General features: G+C 36.8%; 1 protein-coding gene across 1 annotated transcript in view; it reads left to right on the forward strand.

The window, feature by feature from the left end:
• The first annotated feature begins 529 nt into the window (after positions 1–529).
• Positions 530–20,512, forward strand: part of LOC150087809 (dipeptidyl peptidase 2-like) — a 267,578-nt gene continuing 247,595 nt past the window's right edge. The window contains exons 1-2 of the mRNA XM_090370436.1: positions 530–712; positions 3,645–3,784. Of these exons, the coding sequence (XP_090226562.1) occupies positions 556–712; positions 3,645–3,784 (297 nt within the window). The 5' untranslated portion in view covers positions 530–555. The remainder of the gene's footprint in view (positions 713–3,644; positions 3,785–20,512) is intronic.

Here is a 20,512-nt window from a genome sequence, read left to right on the forward strand (position 1 = left end):
GTACATATTCCCTATATAAAAGCACGCATTGCAAAAAAATTAAATGTATTACTTAAAAAAATATATATTTATTTATTGTTTACCATATCTGTTTTATTTTATTTTATTTTAGTCAACATATACACACAGTCCAAGAGTGATCCCAGGTATGGGGTAAAGGCACTTACCCCATTTCCTTCATGGCCAAAATAATGAGGATTTTTTACTTTTACATGATGATTAAAGCTAATGAATCCGTGGAACATTGGTTTAGTCCAGCTCCCTCTCCCAAACGAAAATCATGGGACCGTCCCCTGCAGCAACAAACCCAATTCCCCAAACTTTCACTTTTAGCTCAAATCACAGAACTATCCCGTGGTTCAAGATGTACGAAGTCTGATAACGAGAGTAGTGATGTGAGCCAATCAGAGTGCAAATATCTCGCATTACGAAAGCAATAGTGCACGTGCTACTGACATATGACAGGGTCATTTCTATCAGCCCGCCTCTTTGAACCCTTAAGTTTTGAGTTGTTTTTGTGTACTGTATATATTATTTTACAATTCTTTTAATAAAATGCATTGGCTGGTTGCAATTGTCTTTGCTGTTTTAATGCATGCTGTGAGCAATGAACCAGCAAAGTACACAGAATTTTATTTTAATCAAGTGGTTGATCATTTTAATTATGTCAACTTCGGCAGTCGAACTTTTAAACAGCGATGTTTATTGAATGGTATGATTTTATTTACTTTGTATTTACTCTGTCATCGTTATTATTATTTTCCTCTTTGAATTACCCAGCGGATGGTTTTATTGTACGTAGAATGTAATTCTGCTTGAATCTGTATGTTGTTATGCTGTGGTAGTAGTTGGAAATATCAAAATCAAAACTAATTTTCAAAAAAAAAAAAAAAAAACATGCGCACAGGGGTAGGGGGAATTAATCGAAGGATAAATACTGCCTTCCCGAAATTTGTCAAAGTTTCCGAAAGACAGGATTCATTCATTCATTCATCCATTTCTCTAATTTGCAGATGCCAAGAAAGTATGTACAGTATCTGGTATTATTGAATCAAATTACCCCAGGGGCTCACATCTGGTGAGAATGGGCTTGGCACACCCAGGATCCTCAGCTGGATATCATCATTCTTCTCTTTCTTGGTGATTCCTTTCTACTTCTGACTCTTTTTTGCTCTCTCTCTTTCTCAGGGTAACTCTGAAATTTTGTTTTGGCTAGTGCAGCGTAAGCCTCAGGCTTCCTTGTACCATATGGCTAATAATAATAATAATAATAAATGAACACCCCTCCTGTAATTGTACAGTTTTATCTGATTAGTAACTGGGCAATAGCTGTTATTATAGCAGTACATTTTATGTACTATAAATATATACATATACATTTTACACACGCACATCATTTTGATTGCTACTGGATGTTAAATGAACTGCATAATTGATAGTGGTCTCTATGCTATGTTCAAATTATGAATAAAAACTTGGAGTTAGTAATGGAATTAAAATGAAAATAGAGAGAAGTCACGATATGTGTATAGAAAAAATAAACGCCCAGAAATAAAAGCTGCATTTCTTATAGAATTTAGATAACACGCACTATGTTGATGTTCCACGTACCACCATATATTAAGTGTAATCAAAAAAGTTCAGGGATTGAACTAATATTTTAAAAATTATTTGAAGTTTACCTGCTTTTTATGTGGATCTCTTTCTGAGTCATCTCATTGATGCTGTATACATTGATTCTAGTGCTATAACTTCTGATTACATTCCTAATAGGCTTCTTTTGTAATTACTAGTAGTTCCTGTGTTCTGTTCTAAATAATTTGCTAAGTTGTTGCAAATCCATGACTTTTCAAGAAGAGAGTTGCTTTAATATTGAGAAAAAGGAAAAATCATGCAGCTAAATCCAATGAGTGTGGAGATGGGGACCTCTGTGATGGATTGTTTCGCAAAAAATTCTTGAGTGGAAATCACCAAGTGTGCTAAAGCATAGTCATTGTGCAAGCACCAGTTCCTAAAATTCACTTTCTCCTTTTCTGTAAACAGAATTGCACAATTGACATAAATGTTAAAACTGTTTTTTGGTATTCTTGGTTTACTGTTTTACCACGTAGGACAAATTCGTAACAAGCGATGCCGTGTGAGTCAAAAAAAAAAAAATACACTGAGCACGATGTTCGCATTTGACGGAGACTATCTTGCTTTTTGAGTCTTGAGAAGAAAAAAAAGTCTTCTGTTGAGAGGGCTGAACCTTTGTTTTTCATTCATAGCATACACCTGCAATTCATTACCAGTAATGATGGAAGAAACAAAGTGTGGGTTAGCAGCACATTGAAGATCCTGACATGCGAGAACTGGCCGCTCTCTGGGATCATCAGTGAAGATGCAGGGTACAAACTTGGCTGAAATAGGCCACATTCTCAGATCCTGTGTTAAAATTGATATACATGTCCTATAAGAAATCTAATTTTCACTACCAGCTTTATGGATAATTTGACATTGATCCTTCATGATCAGATCATGGACATGAATGATTAAATCATTAGTTTTTGAAGTTGAAGAGTAGCCAGAGTAGAATCATCTTCAACAGACAAGTGACCTTCTTTAAACTTTACAAACCACCAAAAAGCTTTTGAATGGCCTATAACATCTTCTCCAAAAGCTGTTTTTAACATGTCATGGGTTTTTATTGCATTTTTCCTTAGTTTGAAACAAAATTTTATGCATGTTTTCTGCTAAGTAAAATTATTCATTTTAAAATGCAACAAAACATATAAAACACCTTTTCAATGTATTCTAATTTAGACCAGATAAATGAATGATTTTTATATTATTTTGTCTAGATAGTTACCGAACATGTTACAACTTGCTGCACTTTCAGTACACAAAAATGTTGGGGACTGACTCTTGCAAAGTCAGTTTCCAAATGTTTTGATCACACATCATCATATAACAAACTCTCTTGTCCTATTGTACCTTATGTAATAACAGAAATTATAAGAAACATCCAGTTAGTAATATCTGCCCTTTCCTCACTTTTTCTAATTTCCAGCTAAAATTTAGTATTAATTTTACTTTTTTTTTTTTTTGGCCTCACCTTTTCCCATTATTATATGGGGTCAGCGTTTTTTTATTTTATTTTTTTTTTTTTATTGTTTTGGAATGCAATTTTTACGGCCGAATGCCCTACCTGACGCCAACCCTCACCCTTTATCTGGGCTGGGGATATGCGGTGGTCATTCCCTGACCTTCTGCATCCTCCGTATTTGGTGGTCACGAGCTCAAACCCCGGTCTAATCAAGAAGCATGTGCTATGTACTACTGCTCCTGGCTACGGAGGCGCCTATTAGTATTAATTTTACTGTTTTATTTTATTTATTGCAAATTTTTATAATGGGATATGAAACATAAAAGTTGTTTTTTACAGAGAGGTATGTTATCTAGAAAAAGCTAGTAGTTTTTCTAGATAACATACCTCTGTGTTCTCTGTTAACAGATAATAATATTATGAAGTAACATTTTTGTTTGGATAGCCTTCAAGTGAATAGCTTTTGAAAAATTACATGTTAATATGAATAGCCACATAGCCAAGTTTCAAACAGATTAATGTTTTTTAAAAAAAATTATTTATATATTTTGTTTTACAGACACATGGTGGTCACCAGGTAAAGGTCCAATTTTTTTCTACACGGGAAATGAAGGTGATATTGTTAATTTCTGGGACAACACTGGATTTATATTTGATATTGCCCCTCAGTTTCAGGCCCTTGTCTTATTTGCAGAGCATGTAAGTGTACAGATGAATTTGATTAAGTAATTCAAAAACAATTTTTATTTTAGCATCCATTATAGAAATATTTGTCATATTACTATTATTCTGTTTTTTTAGTATTTCAAGCATGTTTCTTTTTTCCTTGCATAGAGTAGAGGGAAAAAAGTATGTAATTCAGTAACTGTGGAAGGCTCGTTTAGAGTAATACCATCTTTTAAATAATAATTATATGAAACAATATTACATATTGAAATGTCAGGAATGGTCACTTGACTGTCCAAGGAATTTTCAGATATATTTCATTATACACAACACCTTGTCAGTTTGACATTTCATTTGTTTGAGATTAAACCAAATGTCAAGTAATCTTCTTTGTGTACTATTGCTCAGGTGAGTTAAAATGTTGCCGACATCAAATATCTCACTTCTCTAAACAGATTAGTAAAGCTGCAAGTACAGCACTTGAGGCACTCTCAGTGATATCAAGGAAATTTTGGTAGATGTAAAGAGATAGGTATCCTGATATTCATATCAATAGTCAGAACAAGTTTGAATACTGTATATACAAGTTTGTTGGCCTCCTTTCAGAAAAATGTTAAGCTTGCTTGCTGGAAACTGTTCATCTGTAGATGCAAGGAGACTCCAGTTTTGTATGCAAAGTTTGGAAACTAGACACCTGCACTGGGATCTGACTGAGGTATTTCTGGCCATAAAATGATTAAGCATGGAGGCATATTTTCTTTTCTAGGCCTCCTTCACAATCACAGGACACAGATTCAAATTAAAGAACAAGAACTGTAGACGGGATGTAAGAAAATTTTGGCCCTTACTCAAAGAGTAATTAGAGTAGAGGCCATCTTATCCAACATGATTAGGACTGGTAGTTTTGTCAATTCATCAAAAAAGTCAGTTAGAGCAGGGAATGACAAAAACGTATGCCCGTATCCAGGCACCCAAAAAATTTAAATTCTCTGTGCGTGTGATATTTGAAAAATCAACAAAAAAAAAGTCAGAATTGCTCTTACTTTTTTTATGCCACCTTTATTTTCAATCTTTGCTTGAAGACAACTGTGAAAAATCCATTTTATTGTGCGCAAACCATGCACATATATAATGCATAGTCTGTGGCTTTCTCAATGTGCTCAAGTCCTCCTTCACTTGATACCAACATAATTACATTGAAAATAATTCCATGAAGCAGTGCTGTAGTTGTAGTCCATATTATGGATATATGGTGCCAGATAATTCTTTAATTTGTGAGTCACAATGCATAGCTGTTATTAACATAAGCCATGCTTTAGTTTGAATAGTAGAGCAATGAAAGTTTAAAGCAATTAGTTTCCATTCTTTCTGTGTATAATTGATTTTAACTAATATAATCAGGCCATGCTGGTGAAGGAGATGAGAATACCTTTGAAACATTCATGTATTTTGTTTGTAAAAAATTAAAACAGATTATTTATCTTAATAAAAATGTTGAACTAAGTATTCTTTCATCTCTCAATCTGGAACCTTTTGAAAATGCATGTTTGATATTCTTAGAAAGTGGTAGTCCAAATCTGAGAAAAAAGAAAGAAAGAAAAGGAAAAATATGTTTCTCAATTTTTTTTATTTGAGGAAAGCAATTTCTAATTAATTAATAAATAAATTAAACTATAAGGGGAATAAGTAAGTTATGGAGGGGAGGGGATCAAGGGTATATTTCAAAATAAATGATTCTGGGTGTGAACCAACAGATACATATCAAAAAGCATTAGTAGAATTTATATCCTTGATAGTACTGGAAGAATTAAATCAGATATATTTTGATGAATTCTTTAGTCAAAAGCACTGTTGAAGGGGAGGGAGAGATGTTTAAACATTCTCCTTCATGCAGTATTTTGAAAAGAATAGTGTGCATGCATTCTGGATGCCCCCCTCCCCCCACATACACACTTAGCCGGGCACAATTTTTGTCTAGACTGGTGTAATGGGAAATTAATCTATAGATATTAAAAAGTTCTGTTATCCATAAATCCTTCTAAGCTAGGGATGTCATAAAATGTTTGCAATAAAAATTAATTATTTTTATGAATCATTACAAATTCTAATGTATTAGCGTAATAAACTGTAAAATCTGGCATGTTACAATCCAGATTACTTTAAAATCTGACAGCACATTTTAAAAAAAACAACATAACAAAAAAAAACCCATCAATATTTTACAATCTGAAAATATTAATAAAGTAATCTGGAACTTATATCATTCATCACATTTGTCTTAAGAATTCAGGCAAAAAAGAGTGAGATTTCTTTCTTTATAAAGATGTTACTACTTTTGAAAAGATGACTCGCCACTAAGTTGATTGGCCATTTTTTAAAAGATGAGACTGCTGTGATAGCCTGTTTCAGGACAAAATTGTCCCTCATCAGATAGCAGGTGGTCTCTAGTGATGACATGCAGACAGAACAGTTGTAAAAAAAAAGTTGTTTGGTGTGAGCTGCCATGAGATGTACAAAATCAGTTTCAAAGTTGTAATATAGATAAAGCTATCTGTTGAAAGCAGTGTAATACTTGGGCAACTCATTACAAAGGTACGTTTGTTCTGCTGTGAGAATTAAGATCATTGAATTAGCCATGCAGTTTAAAATCTGGTCATGACACACATGGAAGAACAAAATATGAATGTTTACAGATGTAAAAAAAAGTTCATTTGGTTGTGCTTAATATTCACTGAAATCTGAAATGACCTCTGACACTGTTCAACCACCAATACCTATCTAAAATCTGGGAATTTTAAAATGAAATGTGGCACCTTCTGGTCCCCAGTAGTGCTGAATTTTAAAGTTTACTATATATTTCTTTCAGTTAACACTACACACGTGTGCATTGTATCACCATAGTTCATTCCCCTTGCCCCAAGAGTTGTAGTTGCTATAGACAATATGTAGTTCTTGAGAGCTGAACTAGTTCAGCTCTCAAGAACTACATATTGAGCTAAACATTATGAGTTTAATTTCCCTGTGGTTTGTTTTTCTTTTTTTTGTCATTTTGTATCTTTTCTCTAGTTTTCTTCCTTTTTTTTTTTTTTTATTTTATTTAATCTTGCACTAACTTACGTTGGGCAGAGATGAGAGGAAACTGCTGGTGCCATCAGACAACTAACACTACCTTACATTGAAAAAGTTTTTAAAATAGAGAATTTTGATGTGCCCTCTCACTTATGTTTTATGAACAAAAAATGTTTTTGCCTCATGGTTTAGTATTATTTATAATGATTATTGACTCTTTTTTTTTAACTGTAAAAAGTAATATGTGATTTATAATTTAGTGTGTTACTCCTTATTTCTTAATATGCAGAGTTCTTATTATGCATACTATAATTTTAAGTATTTTTCACCAACCGTATGTTGAAATGACAGCATAAAATAAAACGAAAGCCAAAATTTTGATAACTTTATAATTAAGCTTACAATAAATTACTATTTACAGTGGATATAAAACAAACAATTAAAATATCATAAAATACAATAAAATATAGCAGGTTAAAAGCGATAAAATATCTGAAGCTTTCGAAGGCTCCGCTTTCTTTCTCAACATACGGTTAATGAAAAATATTTAATTATATTATGAATATGCCCAACCCCAGAGGACTATTTGGAGAATTATTATGCATATGTTTCAGATATTGAATTCTTCAAGTTAAAGGTTGAATTTATTATTATATCTAAGCATAAATATTCTAACAATATTGTACGTATTATAGCATTTTTGTGGTATACACATGCCATTGCTCTGTGTACTGTGACTGCATATGAAGAAGTCTGCATAGTGTTGAGTTTAATTTTCATTATTTTGCAATCATGCATTCTCAACACTGGCTGCCTAATCACTCTGCTATAAAAGTGATTGGGCAGTGTCTATTATTTCCAAAATGTAAATGGACTCTCTGCCCTTCGGTTGGTCAGTTATTTCCAAAGATTGTTAATTTTTAAGCCAACAAAGTTAAGTTAGTTTTAAGTCTATTATATAACCCCAAGGGCTCACAACTAGTGAGTATGGGCTTGGCACACCCAGGGTCCTGATTTTCTCTCTCTCTCTCTCTCTCTCACACACACACACACACACACACACACACACACACACACACACACACACACACACACACACACACACACACACACACACACAGGGTAATTCATTTGGCTGGTGCAGAATAAGCCCCAGGTTTCCTTGCACCATATGGCTAATAATAAATTATAATAGACAGTCAGGTTGCTCATAAAAGTAATTTAATTAAGTTAAAAATTGTGAGTAAATAGTAAGTTATTTCATGAAAAGTAACTACATTACTTTCAAGTTTGCTTCTTTTTTAATTCTTATTCAAACTCATAAAAACTCATCCGATTTGTTCTTACACTACCTTACATTGAATGAATTTTTAAAATAAAATATATTAAAACTGCTGGAAAAATAAAATGAAAAATACATTTATTATATTGTTTTTTTTTTTTAACAGATGTTATTGCGGTTACCTAAAATATTTATTAAATTTAAATAATGCTGCACATTTCAAATTTTTCTCATCTGTTTTGAAATAATGTATGTCCCTGCAGCACTAAATTCTTTCTACTTGGATTGATAGTAGTCTTGTATTATAGTATAAAAATAAAGATTAGAAAGATGTTTTTGGGGATAGTTATTATAAACTAAAACTGTTATGAAGAAGAGTAAAAATAAAGAAACAGAAAGATGACTGCAAACATAAGTGGCTGCATATGCAATATCCAACAACACATTACATAATATTGCAATATTTTTCCATATTGCCTCTATATTACAATAAGTAATATAGAGGCAATATGGAAAAAAGTGCAGAAAAAATATGAAGAAACAAATAAATAAACAAGGAAGGAAAATGGAAGAAATATGTATCTAAAAAATTTTGACAATATTAAATATAAGGCAAATGTAGCCAAAGTTATAAGCCAATAAATTCAGACTACTGCCGCCTGACAACACTGAAGCCAGAAAAGTGTGAAATTTCACATATGTGATACAGTAAATCAATTAAAAAATAAAAATAGATATAGGACAAACAAAGCAAGGAACAGATAATAGACGACTGTTGTATCCAATCTCTTGGACACAACAGCCATGAATATTACTGCATTTCAAATGCAGTGCAAATCACCACAACAGACAGTGACAGACATTCACTCAAAATGCCAGTTAATATACAGGGTGTCTCAAAAATATTGGTACAGACGTTTAGGGAAGGTAGCTAACATCTAAAGGAATTCGAATTGCACAGGAACCCATAACTGTAAATGTCACCGTAAGTTGGTACACGCTGCTGTTCATCAGTTCGCAAGTGGGAAAATTTCTGGTTTACTCATTCGAGCAGTAGTCGCCGCACGAAGAGCATGCATCGATATACGAACTGTGAGCTGGCAGACATGCACCTAGTGTATGGATTAGCAGAGGGCAATGGACAAGCCGCTCAACGAATTTATGGAGAATGCTTCCCAGACAGACATGTACCAGACCACCGTTTGTTTGCACGTGTGCATCAAAATTTGTGCGATTATGGGTCATTTAGAGGTAACAGGAGTAGTGCGGGTAGACCACGTTCGACACGAACTCCCGCCATGGAAGAAAGTGTGTTAAATGCCGTCCAGAATAATCCTACTACCAGCAAAACGTGCCGTTGCCTCTGCCTTAGGAGTGTCTCGTTGCAGTGTACTGAGTGTCTGGCACGACAATTCCTTACACCTTTTTCATCTCCAAAGGGTTCAGTTACTGCTCCCCCAAGATCATCCTGCATGTGTGGCTTTTGCACAGTGGTTTCTCCAAGTGTTCAAGACTTGACTTTTCCAGCCTATGTTTTGTTCATGGATGAGGCTTATTTCACTCGGGAAGGCTTATTCAATCAGTACAATGCTCATGTGTGGGCTCATGACAACCCACACGGTGTGTGCCCCCATGTGGCACAACGTCGCTTCGCAATAAATGTGTGGGCAGGTATGGTTGGTGAGTGCTTAGTCGGCACATACCTGTTACCATCCCGCATAAACTCCGCTAAATATCAGATCTTTCTTGAACAAGTTCTACCAGGGTTACTTAACGATGTTCCAGCAAACGTGAGATGCAACATTTGGTTTCAACATGATGGGGCACCTGCCCATTATGGAAGGTGTGTTCGTGACCATTTGAACAGGTGTTTTGGGCGTCGATGGATTGGCCGTGGTGGACTCGTTGCCTGGCCCTCACGCTCACCTGATTTATCGAGCCTTGATTTCTTTCTGTGGGGGACCCTCAAATCTATCGTGTATGAATCGCCTGTGGAGACGGAAATGGATCTCGTGGCGAGACTCGTCTGCACTGCTGCTACTGTCAAAGAAACTCCAGGTGTGTTCGACCGTGCCTCATCCGTGTCACGCATGTATCGCGTCTCATGGTGGAACTTTCGAGCATCTGTTGTAACATCATGAAATGCATCCATCTCATACTCCATTGTTAATATTATGTCAAATAAATGTTTGCCACTAATTACTGTCTTGTGTCATTTCTGCTTCTTGTGCCTCTGCTACTACTTTCCCATGACGTTTCCGATTATGGGTTCCTATGCGATTCACATTCTTTTAGATGTTTCCTACCTCCCCTAAACGTTTGTACCAATATTTTTGAGACACCCTGTATATATATTATTTATTTATTTTTGTTTTTTCATGTGTGGGCTGTCTGCAGTATAAATGTATTATGTGTGCTTTGAAGGTCATGTCAAATAATGTGACCATTTATGTACAAATTATCTACAAATATACAAGAAGGCTGCCATTTCTTACCTATGTTTCTAAGTAATTGATGACAGTGTATAACAGGTAGCAGTTGCGAAACAGTTTTGAAAATCAGAAGGAAAACTTTGCACTTGTTAGCTTCGGTTTTCTAATTTGGTTTTACATTGCCAAAATTGAATAAATTCTCTGGATTTCTGATCTAGAAGGTGGTACATAAATAGATGTAGAGGATAATACTGCATCAAAAAAAAAAAGTTTTTTAAAAAATTTTTTCATGATGTTTTTGCAGTTTTTTTTCACAATTTTATTTTGGACTGGAGTGTACTGAAAGGCATTTCCAGTTCATCACATACATCTAGATTATTAAAAAAATAAAATACTTTATAAACGATCATTTTGTTAAATAAAGTTTTCCATTTCAACCCAAGATTCTAATATGATTTTTCAAATTTCGCTCTAATGTTGGGCCACTAAGACGAAATAAGAGCAACTTAATATTTAAATGCATTTATGTACAAAATGTTTCATCTTTTAGAAACTTAAAAATTCCACAGATCCCACTGCCAGTGGAAACTGCCCATAACCTACGCATGTCCATAAAACATTCTGATATGAGCCTGTGTGCAATTCCAAGAATTGACCACTAGAAGCCCATGCACAAAAAGGTTAATACTAAACTATTAATATTAATTTTGTTTTAAGCATGTTCTTTTTTGTTGAATAACAAACAAAATGCAAATGGAATGGAATGCCTAATGCCCTCCTCCCTACACCTCCATGTGATTATTTTAATGTAAATAGCAGTAAAGAGATATGGATCTATTTATTATAAAATGCCACATTGTTATATATTAGGGAAATTTGAAATCAATAGTAATACACAAATGGTTTCAACAGAAAAACACATAAGCTAATAACAGATTACTTCCAGTAAGGAAATTTTATTTTTTGTTCTTGCTTTGTGAAATATAAAATTAATTTACTTAGATCACTTTTTCTTGTAGATAAGAGTATGTATACTGTACAGTACATACATATCATGCATTTTCTGTGAATAACTTAATTTAATTTGTAATTAACTATCATCCCACTCCCTGTTGTTATCATGGATGATCAAGGTTCTGCAATATTAAATATTTTGTTCCTCCTGGAAAATAAAAATAATAATATTGGAATGATGTGTAGATTTAAAAATCTCTATTATTAATCAAAGATAAACCATTAATGTTTAAAAGGGTTTTTTTTTTTTTTTTTTTTTTGTATATGTGTTCGTGTGATTAAATTCCTGAGACCTAAATTATTTAAATTATTGGTTAATAGGATAAATTTTATAAAGCTTATATTTCATATTCAATAAATAGTGTATATTGCTGATTAAGATTACTGAATTTGTCAATAAAATTTCAAAAACTAAATGGTTTAGTAAATATTTTTATTAAATACCCAATTAGTCCATAAATTTAATCCATGTTTAAAATCTCTCATCAAAGATTCAGACATTTAAATAGTTTTGTATTTTGTTATGTCTTATGATAGCATTATAGTTATCTTGTGTTTTAAAAATATTGTCAGTTTGAAAATATAATTGAATTAAAAAAAAAAAAAAAAAAGTTCATTACAAAGAACCTATGAGACAATGAACTGAACCTTGTGATATTACCAACTTCCGGTCAGCACACGCGCGAGGCCACCTCCTCTCCACGGCCCGAACCTTGCTTACTCGCGCCTGGACACACTCCAGCTCCGCTGATGAAAGACGCAAAGAGGTCACTAGGGTCAAAGTAGACCTTACGAGGTGTGGCTACCCCATTGACGTCCTCGACAGGTGTGATCTACAGACACGTGACATCGTGACGACCAGCTACAACACCAACAGTGACGAGCCATCCACAAGGGCATTCATCCCATACTACCCCAACCTGTCACAACAGATCGGTAGAATCCTGAGAACGCACGGAATAAAGTGCATCCAGCTCCCAGGCAGGAAACTGCGTTCTTTCATTTCCAACGTGAAAACACCTGTCCCCACCCTTCTGCAGAGCGGTTTAGTCTACCGCATCTCTTGCCGTGACTGCACTAGCTGCTACTTCGGAGAGACTGGACGTCGACTCGAGAAACGTCTCTCGGAGCACAAAAGAGCGATCCGTTTAGCGGATATAGAACACTCAGCTATCGCCGAACATGTCTGGACAACCCACCACGACATCGGCCCACACCGCGATGTCGTGGTGGTAGACAGATCCCACCATTACCTAAAGCGTACCTGGTTGGAATCGTTAAATATAAAATCTTCGGATAAATCCTTAAACAGGAACAGTGGTTGCCAAGTCAACCCGATCACAGAGTCAGTAGTTCTGTCATTGGACAAGCGCTGGCCACGTCATCATGCGTCACAGCCACAGACGTCAACAAACAATTAAACCTCGCGTCTCACGCACCTGGCAGTGCACATCTTCATTCCAACTGCCATTCATGTATTTTAATTCTGATGAAGGCTACCATATAGCCGAAAGCTCATATATTTCTGCTTTATCTGTACGCTCTGTGTTTAAGCTACAATAAATTCCTCAATGAATCCTGAGCGCGTAGGCCTGTTTCGTTATGTTCGTACTATTCTTGGCCAACCAGCATACGACATGGTCGTGAGACTACAGAAAGATTTTATCTTCATAGCCCGTAGTAGACAACACCTGAGGTTTGCGCATAGGTGCAAAGCTAACGAGATTATACCGAAAGGGTTTTGCTACAAACAACTGTTTTCTAATGAGCGCATGAGACGTGCCTGTCGGAACTTCGGCCTCAAAACCCTACGTATGGATCGGCTGCCTCCATCATGACATACAACGTGCTTCAGCGAGCAAGGCAACCCTACTAGCCGACCTTAAGACTCTGATTCCCGATCCCGTTTACACCGATGTGGTCAACACTTTATGTCACCAGGCCATCAGAGAATCAGATCTTTATTGTACCCGACAGAAACGTAAGTTTTGTAATTTGATTAATGAATCCCGTCAATTGCGCAGCCAATGTAATACCCCTCTCACTAATTCCACGGACTTCGTATTGAACCTAAGCAGCAAACAGTTATCTGCGGACCAAGTAAACTTATTGACTCTTGGCATGACGTTTGCCGTTCTTCCTAAGCACCCGCCGATCACCGACATCGCCTTAGGTGTGGAAGCCAGCTTATCACGCCTCCCAGAAGATGTAGCCAACACAATCCGCTTGAAGACTGCAGCAGTTCTACACCGTGCTCGCCCCGTCTCTTCTAACCTCAACCGTACACAGTTCTCTGCCCTCAAGGCATTGAAACAGGATTCGTCCATCGTCATTCTACCGGCAGACAAAGGCCGCCGTACGGTTGTAATGGATCACACTGATTACATGGCGAAAGCGCTACTACTTTTACGGGATACTACTGTATACAAACCCCTGACCATCAACCCCAACAGAGTTTTAGAACGATGGGAATCAGAGGTGAATATCCTCGTCAACAGTTGGCTGAAACAAGGGAAGATCACACAGTCAACCCGTAATCACCTCCGTGCTTCCGGATGTCAGATCCCACGGTTTTACGGCCTACCGAAAGTGCACAAAGAAGACACACCACTGAGACCAATTGTATCCTGCTGTGGATCACCGACTTACGAGCTGTCTAAATTTGTCTCGAGACTTCTTTCTCCTCTGGTTGGCAAGACCACCCACACCGTTTCCAACAGTGTTGAATTCATAAAGAGGATTCGCACTGTATCCATCTCGCAGAATCAAGTTATGGCATCGTTCGACGTCATATCGCTCTTTACCTCCATCCCTGTGGAACTTGCCATTTCTTGTGCAAAACAACTCTTGGACAATGATAGAACCCTCAACGAAAGAACTGGTCTCACACCCGATGACATTTCCACCGCCCTCAGACTGTGCTTAACAGGGGGTGCGATCATATTTAATGACTCAGTCTACCAGCAGATACATGGCACGGCCATGGGTTCCCCGGTCAGCTCAGTCACAGCAAACATCGTAATGGAGGAGTTAGAGGGACGTGCGTTTGCACACGCACCTGATCACATCGCCTTTTGGTGTCGCTATGTTGACGATGTGTTCGTGGTCATCCCTAGAGACTCAGGTCAGCGACTTCTATCATACCTCAACTCACTATCGCCCTTCATAAAATTCACGATTGAGCTGGAGTCGAACAACTCTTTACCATACTTAGACACACTTGTCCGACGTGAAGGCACATACCTGAGGACTACAGTTTATCGTAAGCCCATGTGTGCTGGCCAGTTTACCAACTTCCGGTCAGCACACGCGCGAGGCCACCTCCTCTCCACGGCCCGAACCTTGCTTACTCGCGCCTGGACACACTCCAGCTCCGCTGATGAAAGACGCAAAGAGGTCACTAGGGTCAAAGTAGACCTTACGAGGTGTGGCTACCCCATTGACGTCCTCGACAGGTGTGATCTACAGACACGTGACATCGTGACGACCAGCTACAACACCAACAGTGACGAGCCATCCACAAGGGCATTCATCCCATACTACCCCAACCTGTCACAACAGATCGGTAGAATCCTGAGAACGCACGGAATAAAGTGCATCCAGCTCCCAGGCAGGAAACTGCGTTCTTTCATTTCCAACGTGAAAACACCTGTCCCCACCCTTCTGCAGAGCGGTTTAGTCTACCGCATCTCTTGCCGTGACTGCACTAGCTGCTACTTCGGAGAGACTGGACGTCGACTCAAGAAACGTCTCTCGGAGCACAAAAGAGCGATCCGTTTAGCGGATATAGAACACTCAGCTATCGCCGAACATGTCTGGACAACCCACCACGACATCGACCCACACCGCGATGTCGTGGTGGTAGACAGATCCCACCATTACCTAAAGCGTACCTGGTTGGAATCGTTAAATATAAAATCTTCGGATAAATCCTTAAACAGGAACAGTGGTTGCCAAGTCAACCCGATCACAGAGTCAGTAGTTCTGTCATTGGACAAGCGCTGGCCACGTCATCATGCGTCACAGCCACAGACGTCAACAAACAATTAAACCTCGCGTCTCACGCACCTGGCAGTGCACATCTTCATTCCAACTGCCATTCATGTATTTTAATTCTGATGAAGGCTACCATATAGCCGAAAGCTCATATATTTCTGCTTTATCTGTACGCTCTGTGTTTAAGCTACAATAAATTCCTGAACCTTGTGATACCTGGAGTATTTTGTGATGGTATCTTTTGATTGTCATGCCCCCTCCACCACAATGGGAATTTCAGATTGCTGAATGAAAGTTAAATCTTTCATTGAAATATAAGGTGTCTCCTATAAATGGCATTCCAGGCACATTATACACATTTCACTTTGGCATAGCATAGATTGATTTCTATTATAGTTTTTATAATATACCCTAACTGTGATGATTATAACTGTTCTGTTTGAGCTATTTCAAAGTGTTAGGTTACAGCTCATTATTTCTTCATTGTCACTGCACAGATCTCCAGAGTGGTGAAAGGCTCTGCTGTTTAATGCTCTGGCATTGGCTGTTTTCTTAGATATGGTCAGATGGTCTATAGTCATAAATTTGATAGACTGGTAGTAAAGCAGCCTTGGTATCTTTTGATTATTATTATTAACAGCTACCAAAAACAGCAATCAAACATGCTTAAGGGTTCAGCTACAAAGCATTATTACACAGCTCCAAAGCAGAAGCTTGGAGTATAAATTCCCAAAGTAAATAGAAAAGTAAATGTTCATAAAGAAAACACAAAACAGTAAATTGAAATCTACAGATAAAACTAAATAAATAAAAAGAGGAGGGATCAGTCAGAAAGGTTGAGCATTGGTATTTATTCACACACATTATGGAATCAGAGTCTTAGAACTTGCAAGAAAAGTCAGTTTTATGGTTCAAGTAACGGATGAGGTTAGCAATTTCGGTTGCCTCAGATATTTGATCTTGCAGTCCTGTTATAGAAGTTGTAGTATCCATAATTTGTTCTTGCATAGGATGGTTTTAGTAATGGATTGTTTCTTAAAGCTCTTGTCTGTGCGTCGAAGTTTATTTGTGAGACGAAATGAGGGCAATTCGTGGTAACATTTTACAGCTCGTTAAAAAGGAGTAAGTCGGCTTTTTCTCTTCTTTCTTCCAGCATTTCAAGTCCAAAGAATATACATCACCCTTGGTAAGATTTCTCATTGTATTCAAGGCCACTTTTAAAGCAAACATACTGTATTGCTCTTTTTTGAATATTTTCAATTTCTAATTTTTGGTAAGCTGCATGTGGGGACCAGACCTGTGAGGAAAATTGTAGTGCTGGCCTAACATAAATTTTGTAGAGAAAGATGGAAAGTGCCAATTGATTGAAGTCTTGGTTAATTCTTTTAAGTAAACCTAGTTTTTTGCTACCTGCCTTCACAAATGTTTGAGACATGAACATCAAAGGAAAGTGATTCTTTAATAAAGATACCTAAATGTTTGGCTGTACTAACCTTTTTTGATTGCCTTGTTGTTGATACAGTAAGAAAAATTAATTTTTTTTTTTTTTTTTGTGCATTGGCAAACTCATCAGCTCGCACTTATTTTCATTGACTGCCATTTTGTTCTCCTTCAGCCACTGAATAACTCATTGAAGAGCTTCATTTAGGATGATGAAGTAATTGGTATTATGAATTGCTTTATAAATTTTTATGTCTTCTGCAAATATGTTAATTTTGATTTGGTAGTTTCCAAGGGTACTTAGCAGGTCATTGATGTAGATAAGAAATAATAGCAGGTCTAAGGATGAACCCTGTGGGACACCAATTTCAGGTTTGAAAGGATATGAGATTTTACCTTTAAATGTCACTGATATTTCTCTACCATCCAAGTAGTTTGCAATCCAGTTTAGTGCCTGTCCTCTGAGACCATAGCAATGCAGTTTATTGATTAGTGTCTGAGGAACTACCTTGTTGAAGGCTTTGCTTAAGTCAAGGAAGATGGAGTCAACTTGTTCTCCTTCATCAAGCACCTGAGATATATTCGAGACAAGCAAAATCGTATCTGTGCAGGTGAAACGACTCTTGATAAATCTGTGAGAATAATCCGACAGATTAAGTTTCATAAATTTGAATAGCTGGTTTATTACAATGGATTCAATTATCTTTGAGAGTGTATTTAATTGACAAACTGGTTTGTAGTTGTTGAGTGAGGATGGGTCTTCTTTTTTGTAAAGAGGGGTAACAAAAGCCTTTTTTAGTTGAGCTGGATAGATTCCACTTTCAAAGAACAATTTTATTAAGTGAAATAATGGCTTTACAAGTGTCGTTCCACATTTTTTCCATAAAACAGTAGGATTATGCTCAACAATTCTTCTTAGTTGATTTCAAATACCCTTAGTGTATCAATGTAGTTGAGAGGGAAAATTTGTTACCTTCTATCCCGTCGTCTGCTGTATCTGTTTTGTAAATTTCTTCAAAGCTGCTAGCAAGGTAATCCGACTCAGACAAAGATGAAAATCATTGGGAATATCTAGCATGTTTACAGCTGCATTTTGATTTTTTTTGTCTTGAAATAGCTTAATTAGAACATTAAGAATGGCATTCTGCCTTTTCTGACTTTCGATTGTGACATATGTACTTGGTTGCACTCATTTGGAATGCTGCTATATGATGCCTACATTGAAAATTTAGAATGCACATCCATATAATATTTCGTGACAAACTATATTTCTGATCTGTGATTATTAAACAGTCAACGTGTTCTATTATAAAGCTAGTAATGGTGGCCTTCAGAGACAATCCCATTGCTATACCTGAGGTTTGTTTGCATATATCCTGTTGGATGATGTTGTAAAGTCACTTTAGAGTGATGCAAATGTCTTCAATTGTGAGTAGAGACTTATGCTTTGATACATTGCCAATATTAATATGCTTTTATTGCATTATTTTCTCAATCAGTTTGTATATCTATTCATCCTTCTCCTCTGTATCCCCATCCACCTGGAATAATGTATGTAGATACAAATATGCATGTTGCAAAATTGAGCCCACACACATGTGGCACACAATAGCCTTAGATGCTGATGTGCCATAAAATTCCTAACAATAAACCAACCAACCACACACATGCCCACAAAAAAGTGTGCAACCCATTGATAACTGTGGCTAGTATATTGGCTGCCAAAAGTAATTTCAGTAGCATAAGTCCCTACTCACAATTGAAAATGTTTCCATCACTTTCAAGTGACTTCGCAGGAATTATTATGAGCTTTTTTCACAATGCTAAGTTAGTTCATCCCAATCAAGAGTGTCACCAACTAAAACACTGGTTTTTAAAACAGAGAACATGCATACAATTACAGACAATGCCTCATAGCCTTAGTTGCTTTGACACTTAACATACACCTAGGAAGTTAATAACTGAAATATCAATGTGAGCATAGCATACCATATGTGCAGTTAGATTCAGGTATGAAGGACCATATTTCCCAAATGGTCCTTCATACCTGAGGACTTAGGTATGAAGGACTCTTAGGACCATTTAGGAAATATCCTCAATCTGAAGAAAATTCCCCAACAGTTGCCCTCTCTGCAGGGTGAACATTATCATTAACCCATTAGCAGTCATTTTTCAGCTTTTTCCTATGTCTTTCACCAGTCATAGTTCATCTTCCAAAGAGGTGAGGTCTATTTGTGTATTAGTATGAACTATATTATGCAAGGAGGCTGACGCCACAGGTTTTTCCTGCATCTTACAAAAAAAAAAAATAAATAATAATCAAATAAAAAATAAACAAACAATAGAAAAAAATAAAAAACTATGCAATAAAAATAATAATAAATATATAAAAACAAAAACTTGCTTATGTATTTCCCTGTGTCATGTAAGTAACTGTCATCCAGATGATTTTTGAATTTAGCATTAGCATTATTAGTGGCATATTATGCAAGAAAGCAAGCTTATACTGCATCAGCCAAAAAAACACCACTTCCCATTTGACCTATCCATTCCCTCCAAAAGTTTGTCTAGTTCTTTCCTGAATTTATTTAAGCTAACAACTTCTAAAACAACAGATGCAAGTTTGTCCCAGCAAGCAACTACTAGGTGACTAAAGGCAGATTTCTGTGCATCTATTCTGCAACTGTCTTTCCTCAGTTTGATTTATGTCCCCTCAAGTGCATAATCTGAGCAAGAGGAAGAATCCCATCAGCATTTGGCTTGCTGAAACCATTCAATGTTTTAGACACATCAGTCAGATCACCTCACAGGTGCCTAGTCTACAGACACTTCAGTTTGCAGAACTTAAGCCTTTCTTGGTAAGAGCATCCCTTCGTTCCCTTCATCAATCTTGTTGCCCTTCTCTGTACTCGTTCCAGCAGCTCCACATCCTTCCTAAAATGAGGTCTCCAGACCTATATGCAGTACTCAAGGTATGGCCTCTTACAAAGGAATAATCACTTCCTTATCCCTGCTAACAAAATTCCTGTATGTCATTGACAAGACACTAAGAGCTGTCCAGGCCTGTCTGCACTGCTCAGAGAACTTCATATCTGAATACATGACTACCCTAGGGCTTTTTCATTCTCCACTATCCGAGTGTAGTATCACACAGTTTGTACATTATGCTGGGGTAACTGCTATCCATATGTAGTACTATGCATTTGTCAATGTTAAACCTCAGTGCCACTTCTTGGCTCATTTGCCTGACTTTTCTAGATCCTGTTGCAGTACCATACTGTCACTACTCTCATTAACAACCTTGCCAACCTTTCTATCATCTGCAAACTTGGACATTAATTGTGACCTACCTTCTTCACTATCATTGATAAATATAAAAAACAACAATGGGCCCAACACCAAACCCTGGACGACTCCACATTATTCCACTAAGAGCAGTATCTATTGATTACCACTCCCTGTATTCTTCCACTCAACCATCCCTTCATAGCAATTTGCCTTTAAAGCCACACTGCTCCAATTTGTGGA

This window comes from Mastigoproctus giganteus, chromosome 3 (genome assembly GCF_048544385.1).
Source record: "Mastigoproctus giganteus isolate SK-2022 chromosome 3, ASM4854438v1, whole genome shotgun sequence".
NCBI lineage: Eukaryota > Metazoa > Arthropoda > Arachnida > Uropygi > Thelyphonidae > Mastigoproctus > Mastigoproctus giganteus.